At 35.4% G+C, this 12453-nt stretch overlaps 1 protein-coding gene across 12 annotated transcripts in view; it reads left to right on the forward strand.

Moving 5' to 3' along the window:
• LOC140481781 (rho-related BTB domain-containing protein 1-like) overlaps window positions 1–12453 on the forward strand; it is a 742286-nt gene that overhangs the window by 713067 nt on the left and 16766 nt on the right. For all 12 annotated transcript variants that reach the window (XM_072578316.1, XM_072578319.1, XM_072578321.1 and 9 more), the window contains one exon: window positions 10448–10553. In XM_072578316.1, coding sequence (XP_072434417.1) covers window positions 10448–10553 — 106 coding nt within the window. The remainder of the gene's footprint in view (window positions 1–10447; window positions 10554–12453) is intronic.

The raw sequence follows: 12453 nt of genomic DNA on the forward strand, positions 1-12453 counted from the left end.
GAATGCTGCTTAATCGAGGGATAACGTTAAAATACTGGACTCAGGGTGTTACACTAGAGCCATAGGGCAGTGATGTTTACAAACCGTCTGTATACCATCTATATATTGTCAGTATACCATCTATATACTGTCTGTATATTATCAGTATACCATCTATATACTGTCTGTATATTGTCAGTATATCATCCATATACTGTCTGTATATTGTCAGTATATCATCCATATGCTATCTGTATACTGTCAGTATACCATCTATATACTGTCTGTATATTATCAGTATACCATCTATATACTGTCTGTATATTGTCAGTATATCATCCATATACTGTCTATATATTGTCAGTATATCATCCATATGCTGTCTGTATACTGTCAGTATACCATCCATATACTGTCTGTATATTGTCAGTATATCATCCATATACTGTCTGTATACTGTCCGTATACCATCTATATACTGTCAGTATACTGTCAGTATACCATCTATATAGTGTCTGTATATTGTCAGTATATCATCCATATACTGTCTGTATATTGTCAGTATATCATCCATATGCTGTCTGTATACTGTCAGTATACCATCTATATACTGTCTGTATATTGTCAGTATATCATCCATATACTGTCTGTATACTGTCAGTATACCATCTATATACTGTCTGTATATTGTCAGTATATCATCCATATACTGTCTGTATACTGTCAGTATACCATCTATATACTGTCTGTATATTGTCAGTATATCATCCATATACTGTCTGTATACTGTCAGTATACCATCTATATACTGTCTGTATATTGTCATTATATCATCCATATACTGTCAGTATACTATCTATATACTGTCAGTATACCATCTATATACTGTCTGTATATTGTCAGTATATCATCCATATACTGTCTGTATACTGTCAGTATACCATCTATATACTGCCTGTATACTGTCAGTATACCATCTATATATTGTCTGTATATTGTCAGTATATCATCCATATACTGTCTGTATACTGTCAGTATACCATCTATATACTGTCAGTATACCATCTATATACTGTCTGTATATTGTCAGTATACCATCTATATACTGTCTGTATATTGTCAGTATATCATCCATATACTGTCTGTATACTGTCAGTATACCATCTATATACTGTCAGTATACTGTCAGTATACCATCTATAGACTGTCAGTATACTGTCAGTATACCATCTATATACTGTCTGTATATTGTCAGTATATCATCCATATACTGTCTGTATACTGTCAGTATACCATCTATATACTGTCAGTATACTGTCAGTATACCATCTATAGACTGTCAGTATACTGTCAGTATACCATCTATATACTGTCTGTATATTGCCAGTATACCATCCATATACTATCAGTATACCATCTATATACTGTCTGTAAATTGTCATTATATCATCCATATACTGTCAGTATACCATCTATATACTGTCAGTATACCATCTATATACTGTCTGTATATTGTCAGTATATCATCCATATACTGTCTGTATTTTGTCAGTAGACCATCTATATACTGCCTGTATACTGTCAGTATACCATCTATATATTGTCTGTATATTGTCAGTATATCATCCATATACTGTCTGTATACTGTCAGTATACCATCTATATACTGTCAGTGTACTGTCAGTATACCATATATATACTGTCAGTATACCATCTATATACTGTCTGTATATTGTCAGTAGACCATCTATATACTGTCTGTATATTGTCAGTATATCATCCGTATGCTGTCTGTATACTGTCAGTATACCATCTATATACTGTCTGTATATTGTCAGTATATCATCCATATACTGTCTGTATACTGTCAGTATACCATCTATATACTGTCAGTATACTGTCAGTATACCATCTATATACTGTCAGTATACTGTCAGTATACCATCTATATACTGTCAGTATACTGTCAGTATACCATCTATATACTGTCTGTATATTGCCAGTATACCATCCATATACTATCAGTATACGATCTATATACTGTCTGTAAATTGTCATTATATCATCCATATACTGTCAGTATACCATCTATATACTGTCTGTATATTGTCAGTATATCATCCATATACTGTCAGTATGCCATCTATATATTGTCTGTATATTGTCAGTATATCATCCATATACTGTCAGCATACTGCCAGTATACCATCTATATACTGTCTGTATTTTGTCAGTAGACCATCTATATACTGTCTGTATATTGCCAGTATACCATCCATATACTGTCAGTATACCATCTGTATACTGTCTGTATATTATCAGTATATCATCTATATACTGTCTGTTTATTATCAGTATATCATCTATATACTGTCTGTATACTGTTAGTATACCATCCATATCCTGTCAGTATACCATCTATATACTGTCTGTATACTGTCAGTATACCATTCATATCCTGGCTGTATATCATCTATGTGCTGTCTGTATACTGTCAGTATACCATCTGTATACTGTCTGTATACTGTCAGTAAACCATCCATATACTATCAGTACACATCTATATACTGTCTGTATACTGTCAGTATGCCATCCATACACTGTCAGTATACCATCCATATACTGTCAGTATACCATCCATATACTGTCAGTATACCATCTATATACTGTCTGTACACTGTCAGTATACCATCCATATACTGTGAGTATACCATCCATGTACAGTCTGTATATCATCTATATACTGTCTGTATACTGTCAGTATACCATATATATACTGTCAGTATACCATCTATATACTGTATGTACGCTGTCAGTATACCATCTATATACTGTCTGTATACCATCTATATACTGTCTGTATACTGTCAGTATGCCATCCAAAAACTGTCAGTATACCATCCATATACTGTCTGTATATTATCAGTATACCATCTATATACTGTCTGTATATTGTCAGTATATCATCCATATACTGTCTATATATTGTCAGTATATCATCCATATGCTGTCTGTATACTGTCAGTATACCATCCATATACTGTCTGTATATTGTCAGTATATCATCCATATACTGTCTGTATACTGTCCGTATACCATCTATATACTGTCAGTATACTGTCAGTATACCATCTATATAGTGCCTGTATATTGTCAGTATATCATCCATATACTGTCTGTATATTGTCAGTATATCATCCATATGCTGTCTGTATACTGTCAGTATACCATCTATATACTGTCTGTATATTGTCAGTATATCATCCATATACTGTCTGTATACTGTCAGTATACCATCTATATACTGTCTGTATATTGTCAGTATATCATCCATATACTGTCTGTATACTGTCAGTATACCATCTATATACTGTCTGTATATTGTCAGTATATCATCCATATACTGTCTGTATACTGTCAGTATACCATCTATATACTGTCTGTATATTGTCAGTATATCATCCATATACTGCCTGTATACTGTCAGTATACCATCTATATACTGTCTGTATATTGTCAGTATATCATCCATATACTGTCTGTATACTGTCAGTATACCATCTATATACTGCCTGTATACTGTCAGTATACCATCTATATATTGTCTGTATATTGTCAGTATATCATCCATATACTGTCTGTATACTGTCAGTATACCATCTATATACTGTCAGTATACCATCTATATACTGTCTGTATATTGTCAGTATACCATCTATATACTGTCTGTATATTGTCAGTATATCATCCATATACTGTCTGTATACTGTCAGTATACCATCTATATACTGTCAGTATACTGTCAGTATACCATCTATAGACTGTCAGTATACTGTCAGTATACCATCTATATACTGTCTGTATATTGCCAGTATACCATCCATATACTATCAGTATACCATCTATATACTGTCTGTAAATTGTCATTATATCATCCATATACTGTCAGTATACCATCTATATACTGTCAGTATACCATCTATATACTGTCTGTATATTGTCAGTATATCATCCATATACTGTCTGTATACTGTCAGTATACCATCTATATACTGTCTGTATTTTGTCAGTAGACCATCTATATACTGTCTGTATATTGCCAGTATACCATCCATATACTGTCAGTATACCATCTGTATACTGTCTGTATATTATCAGTATACCATCTATATACTGTCTGTTTATTATCAGTATATCATCTATATACTGTCTGTATACTGTCAGTATACCATCTATATACTGTCTGTATACTGTCAGTATACCATCTATATACTGTCTGTATATTGCCAGTATACCATCCATATACTGTCAGTATACCATCTGTATACTGTCTGTATATTATCAGTATATCATCTATATACTGTCTGTTTATTATCAGTATATCATCTATATACTGTCTGTATACTGTCAGTATACCATCTATATACTGCCTGTATACTGTCAGTATACCATCTATATATTGTCTGTATATTGTCAGTATATCATCCATATACTGTCTGTATACTGTCAGTATACCATCTATATACTGTCAGTGTACTGTCAGTATACCATATATATACTGTCAGTATACCATCTATATACTGTCTGTATATTGTCAGTGGACCATCTATATACTGTCTGTATATTGTCAGTATATCATCCGTATGCTGTCTGTATACTGTCAGTATACCATCTATATACTGTCTGTATATTGTCAGTATATCATCCATATACTGTCTGTATACTGTCAGTATACCATCTATATACTGTCAGTATACTGTCAGTATACCATCTATATACTGTCAGTATACTGTCAGTATACCATCTATATACTGTCAGTATACTGTCAGTATACCATCTATATACTGTCTGTATATTGCCAGTATACCATCCATACTATCAGTATACGATCTATATACTGTCTGTAAATTGTCATTATATCATCCATATACTGTCAGTATACCATCTATATACTGTCTGTATATTGTCAGTATATCATCCATATACTGTCAGTATGCCATCTATATATTGTCTGTATATTGTCAGTATATCATCCATATACTGTCAGTATACTGCCAGTATACCATCTATATACTGTCTGTATTTTGTCAGTAGACCATCTATATACTGTCTGTATATTGCCAGTATACCATCCATATACTGTCAGTATACCATCTGTATACTGTCTGTATATTATCAGTATATCATCTATATACTGTCTGTATACTGTTAGTATACCATCCATATCCTGTCAGTATACCATCTATATACTGTCTGTATACTGTCAGTATACCATTCATATCCTGGCTGTATATCATCTATGTGCTGTCTGTATACTGTCAGTATACCATCTGTATACTGTCTGTATACTGTCAGTAAACCATCCATATACTATCAGTACACATCTATATACTGTCTGTATACTGTCAGTATGCCATCCATACACTGTCAGTATACCATCCATATACTGTCAGTATACCATCTATATACTGTCTGTACACTGTCAGTATACCATCCATATACTGTGAGTATACCATCCATGTACAGTCTGTATATCATCTATATACTGTCTGTATACTGTCAGTATACCATATATATACTGTCAGTATACCATCTATATACTGTATGTACGCTGTCAGTATACCATCTATATACTGTCTGTATACCATCTATATACTGTCTGTATACTGTCAGTATGCCATCCAAAAACTGTCAGTATACCATCCATATACTGTCTGTATATTATCAGTATACCATCTATATACTGTCTGTATATTGTCAGTATATCATCCATATACTGTCTATATATTGTCAGTATATCATCCATATGCTGTCTGTATACTGTCAGTATACCATCCATATACTGTCTGTATATTGTCAGTATATCATCCATATACTGTCTGTATACTGTCCGTATATCATCCATATGCTGTCTGTATACTGTCAGTATACCATCTATATACTGTCTGTATATTGTCAGTATATCATCCATATACTGTCTGTATACTGTCAGTATACCATCTATATACTGTCTGTATATTGTCAGTATATCATCCATATACTGTCTGTATACTGTCAGTATACCATCTATATACTGTCTGTATATTGTCAGTATATCATCTATATACTGTCAGTATACTGTCAGTATACCATCTATATAGTGTCTGTATATTGTCAGTATATCATCCATATACTGTCTGTATATTGTCAGTATATCATCCATATGCTGTCTGTATACTGTCAGTATACCATCTATATACTGTCTGTATATTGTCAGTATATCATCCATATACTGTCTGTATACTGTCAGTATACCATCTATATACTGTCTGTATATTGTCAGTATATCATCCATATACTGCCTGTATACTGTCAGTATACCATCTATATACTGTCTGTATATTGTCAGTATATCATCCATATACTGTCTGTATACTGTCAGTATACCATCTATATACTGCCTGTATACTGTCAGTATACCATCTATATATTGTCTGTATATTGTCAGTATATCATCCATATACTGTCTGTATACTGTCAGTATACCATCTATATACTGTCAGTATACCATCTATATACTGTCTGTATATTGTCAGTATACCATCTATATACTGTCTGTATATTGTCAGTATATCATCCATATACTGTCTGTATACTGCCAGTATACCATCTATATACTGTCAGTATACCATCTATCGACTGTCAGTATACTGTCAGTATACCATCTATATACTGTCTGTATATTGCCAGTATACCATCCATATACTATCAGTATACCATCTATATACTGTCTGTAAATTGTCATTATATCATCCATATACTGTCAGTATACCATCTATATACTGTCAGTATACCATCTATATACTGTCTGTATATTGTCAGTATATCATCCATATACTGTCTGTATACTGTCAGTATACCATCTATATACTGTCTGTATTTTGTCAGTAGACCATCTATATACTGTCTGTATATTGCCAGTATACCATCCATATACTGTCAGTATACCATCTGTATACTGTCTGTATATTATCAGTATATCATCTATATACTGTCTGTTTATTATCAGTATATCATCTATATACTGTCTGTATACTGTCAGTATACCATCTATATACTGCCTGTATACTGTCAGTATACCATCTATATATTGTCTGTATATTGTCAGTATATCATCCATATACTGTCTGTATACTGTCAGTATACCATCTATATACTGTCAGTGTACTGTCAGTATACCATATATATACTGTCAGTATACCATCTATATACTGTCTGTATATTGTCAGTAGACCATCTATATACTGTCTGTATATTGTCAGTATATCATCCGTATGCTGTCTGTATACTGTCAGTATACCATCTATATACTGTCTGTATATTGTCAGTATATCATCCATATACTGTCTGTATACTGTCAGTATACCATCTGTATACTGTCTGTATACTGTCAGTAAACCATCCATATACTATCAGTACACATCTATATACTGTCTGTATACTGTCAGTATGCCATCCATACACTGTCAGTATACCATCCATATACTGTCAGTATACCATCTATATACTGTCTGTACACTGTCAATATACCATCCATATACTGTGAGTATACCATCCATGTACAGTCTGTATATCATCTATATACTGTCTGTATACTGTCAGTATACCATATATATACTGTCAGTATACCATCTATATACTGTATGTACGCTGTCAGTATACCATCTATATACTGTCTGTATACCATCTATATACTGTCTGTATACTGTCAGTATGCCATCCAAAAACTGTCAGTATACCATCCATATACTGTCAGTATACCATATATATACTGTCTGTATACAGTCAGTATACCATCCATATACTGTCTGTATATTGTCAGTATATCATCCATATACTGTCTGTATACTGTCAATATATCATCTATATACTGTCTGTATATTGTCAGTTTAACATCTATATACTGTCTGTATATTGTCATTATATCATCCATATACTGTCAGTATACCATCTATATACTGTCTGTATATTGTCAGTATACCATCTATATACTGTCTGTATATTGTCAGTATATCATCCATATACTGTCAGTATACCATCTATATACTGTCAGTATACTGTCAGTATACCACATATATACTGTCAGTATACCATCTATATACTGTCTGTATATTGTCAGTAGACCATCTATATACTGTCTGTATATTGTCAGTATATCATCCATATACTGTCTGTATATTGTCAGTATACCATCTATATCCTGTCAGTATACTGTCAGTATACCATCTATATACTGTCAGTATACCATCTATATACTGTCTGTATATTGTCAGTAGACCATCTATATACTGTCTGTATATTGTCAGTATATCATCCATATACTGTCTGTATATTGTCAGTATACCATCTATATCCTGTCAGTATACTGTCAGTATACCATCTATATACTGTCAGTATACCATCTACATACTGTCTGTATATTGTCAGTATATCATCCATATATTGTCTGTATACTGTCAGTATACCATCCATATACTGTAAGCATACCATCTGTATACTGTCTGTATATTATCAGTATATCATCTATATACTGTCTGTATACTGTCAGTATACCATCCATATACTGTCAGTATACCATCCATATACAGTCTGTATACCATCTATATACTGTCAGAATACCATCCATATACTGTCAATATACCATCTATGTACTGTATGTACGCTGTCAGTATACCATCTATATACTGTCTGTATACTATCAGTATGCCATCCAAAAACTGTCAGTATACCATCTATGTACTGCCTGTATACAGTCCATATACTGTCAGTATACTATCTATGTTCTGTCTGTGTACTGTCAGTATATGGTCCATATACTGTCAATATACCATCTATATAGTGTCTGTATACTGTCAGTATACCATCTATATACTGTCTGTGCACAATCGGTATATCATCCATATACTGTCAGTATACCATCTATATACTATCAGTAAACTGTCAGTATACCATCCATATGCTGTCAGTATACCATCTATATACTGTCTGTATACCATCAGTATACTATCCACGTGTCAGTATAAAATCTATATACTGTCTGTATATTATCAATATATCATTTATATACTGTTTGTATATTGTCAGTATACCATCCATATAGTGTCAATAAGCCATCTATTTACAGTCTGTATATTGTCAGTATACCATCTATGTGCTGTCTGTATACTGTCAGTATACGTTCCATATACTGTCAGTATACCATCTATATACTGTCTGTGTACTGTCGGCAAATCATCCATATGCTGTCAGTAAACCATCTAATAACTGTCTGTGTACTGTCAGTGTACCATCTATATACTGTAAGTATACCAACTATTTTTTGTCTATATACTGTCAGTATACCATTTATATACCGTCTATATACTATCTATATAGTGTCTGTGTACTGTCAGTATATCATTCAAATATTGTTGGTATGCCATCAGTATACTTTCTGTATATTGTCTATATACTGTCAGTATACCATCTACATACTGTCAGTATACCATCCATATACTGTCAGTATAAAATCTATATACTGTCTGTACATTTTCAGTATATCATCTATATACTGTCTGTATTTGGTCCATATACTGTCAGTATACCATCCATATACTGTCTGTATACTGTCTATCTACTGTCTGTATACAGCCTATATGTTGTCTATATACTATTGGTACACCATCTATATACTGTCTGTATATCGTCACTATACTGTCCATAAACTGTTAGTAGACTATCTACATACTGTCTGTATCCTGTCTAGATACTGTCAGTATACCATCTGTATACTGTCTGTATACTGTTGGTGTACCATCTAGATACTGTCAGTGTACTGCCAGTATACTATCTATATACTGTTTGTATTCTGCCAGGTATACTGTCTATATAGTGTTGGTACACTGTCTGTATACCATCTGTGTATTTATATGTACTATCAGTATACCATTTGTATACTGTCAGTACTATTGAGTATACCATCTATATACTGTCTGTATACTTTCTGTATATTGTCTATATACTGTCAGTATACCATCTACATACTGTCAGTATACCATCCATATACTGTCAGTATAAAGTCTATATACTGTCTGTATATTTTCAGTATATCATCTATATACTGTCTGTATTTGGTCCATATACTGTCAGTATACTATCCATATACTGTCAGTATATCATCTATATATTATTTGTATACTGTTGTTATACTGTCTGCATACTGTCAGGATCCCATTGGGGTAATCTTTATCCAGGTTCCGATAGCTGGTATAATTAAAGCCAATTTCTATGGATGGTGGAAATTTGAAATAAAAACAGAGAATGCTGGAGAAACTCAGCAGGTTTGGCAGCATCTGTGGAGAGAGAAACAGAGTTAACGTTTCAAGCATGGGATGACTCTTCTGTCTTGGCTTCATTATTTAAACTTTTCATTCACATTCTTTTCTTTTAGTTACACAGTGCTCGACAGCTTGCTGCCTGGTGTCTCCATCACATCTGTACAAACTACAACAGCATCTGCCGCAAGTTCCCTAAGGAGATGAGACACATGTCTCCAGGTAGAGCAAGGGTTGGGTTTGGGTTTGGATTTGGCTTGCCTGACACACATCTCCAGAATCCAGAAAACTTGCAGACCACTTAAAACCACCACAAACACATTCGATTAAAGGTTAACAAATTGTTCACAGAATCACGGAACTGTCCAAGCCATTGAACCCATCGTGTTTGTATTGCCAATCAGTTTCCATGTGTCTCCATTCTGACCGTAACACTGCTCAATCTTCCTCTTCAGCTAAAATCACCAAGTTCTCTCAAGTAGATTCCCCATCCTACAGATCCTAATCTGACAGAGCAATGGGGAATGTCACTGGGCTAATAACCCAGAAAGTAGATACTCTGCATCTAATGCACAGGTGAAATTTAAAAGTCAATTGATCAAAGATGAAATTAGACTTCAGTCCCAATAAGTGGGCGGCACGGTGGCACAGTGGTTAGCACTGCTGCCTCACAGCGCCAGAGACCCGGGTTCAATTCCCGCCTCAGGCGACTGACTGTGTGGAGTTTGCACGTTCTCCCCGTGTCTGCGTGGGTTTCCTCCGGGTGCTCCGGTTTCCTCCCACAGTCACAAAGATGTGCAGATCAGGTGAATTGGCCATGGGAAATTGCCCGTAGTGTTAGGTAAGGGGTAAATGTAGATGTAGGGGTATGGGTGGGTTATGCTTCGGCGGGGCGGTGTGGACTTGTTGGGCCGAAGGGCCTGTTTCCACACTGTAAGTAATCTAATCTAATCTAATCTAAGTGTTCATTAAATTATTATCAAATCTAAAATACTGACAATACCCAATAATCTGGGAAATTGCATAAAAAGCAGGACATACCCAACCCGGCCAATTCCCCGCCCCAATCAGTCTCCTCTCCATCCTCAGTAAGGTGATGGAAGGGGTCAGTAACAGTGCAGTCAAGCAGCACCTGCTCAGCAATAACCTGCTCAGTGACGCCCGGTTTGGGTTCCATCACGGTTACACAGCTCCTGACCTCATTCCAGCCTTGGGTCAAACATGGACAAAAGAGTTGAATTCCAGAGGGGAGGGGAAATGACAGCCTTTGATATCAAGACTGCATTTGACTGAGTGTGGCATCAAGGAGCCCTGGCAAAACTGGACTCAAAGGGTGTCAGGGGGCAAGCACTCTGCTGGTTAGAGTCATATCTGACACAAAGGAAGATGGTTGTGGTTGTGGAGGGTCTGTCTTCTCAGCTCCAGGGCATCTCTGCAAGGGTTCCTCAGGGTAGTGTCCTAGGCCCAACCATCTTCAATTGCTTCATCAATGACCTTCTCTTTGTCATTAGGTCAGAAGTGGGGGTTGGTCACCGATGATTATACAATGTTCAGCACCATTCACCACTCCTCAGATATTCAAGCAGACCATGTTCAAATACATCAAGATCTGGACAGTAACCAGACAGTTAACCATGGGCTGGCAAGAGACAAGTAACATTCGTGCCACACAAATGCCAAGCTATGACACATAGCTGACAAACAAACCACCACTTGATATTCAATGGTATTACCATCACGAAACGACACAATCAGCTATCCTTAGTAGCCACACACACAGACGACAAGCAACATGAATTCGACTGGGACAACACTACCATTATAGGACAAGCCAAACAGAGAACAGCCAGGGAATTCCTAGAGGCATGGCACTCATCCACAGATTCAATCAATAAGCACATCGACCTGGACCCAATATACCGGCCACTGCAGCGGACAGCTGGAGCTGACAACCGGAAGCGGCTGGTACAAATCACTATAAATGCCGGAGGAAACAGCACAGAAGCGCTTCGCAGGAGGCTCCCAAGCACTGAGGATGTCACCTAGACAGGGGACGAAACGTCTGCAACACAAATTCCCAGCTCGGCCAACAGGACCACAACAACGAGCACCCGAGCTACAA

The sequence above is a fragment of the Chiloscyllium punctatum genome, chromosome 1 (assembly GCF_047496795.1).
Source record: "Chiloscyllium punctatum isolate Juve2018m chromosome 1, sChiPun1.3, whole genome shotgun sequence".
NCBI classification, from domain to species: domain Eukaryota; kingdom Metazoa; phylum Chordata; class Chondrichthyes; order Orectolobiformes; family Hemiscylliidae; genus Chiloscyllium; species Chiloscyllium punctatum.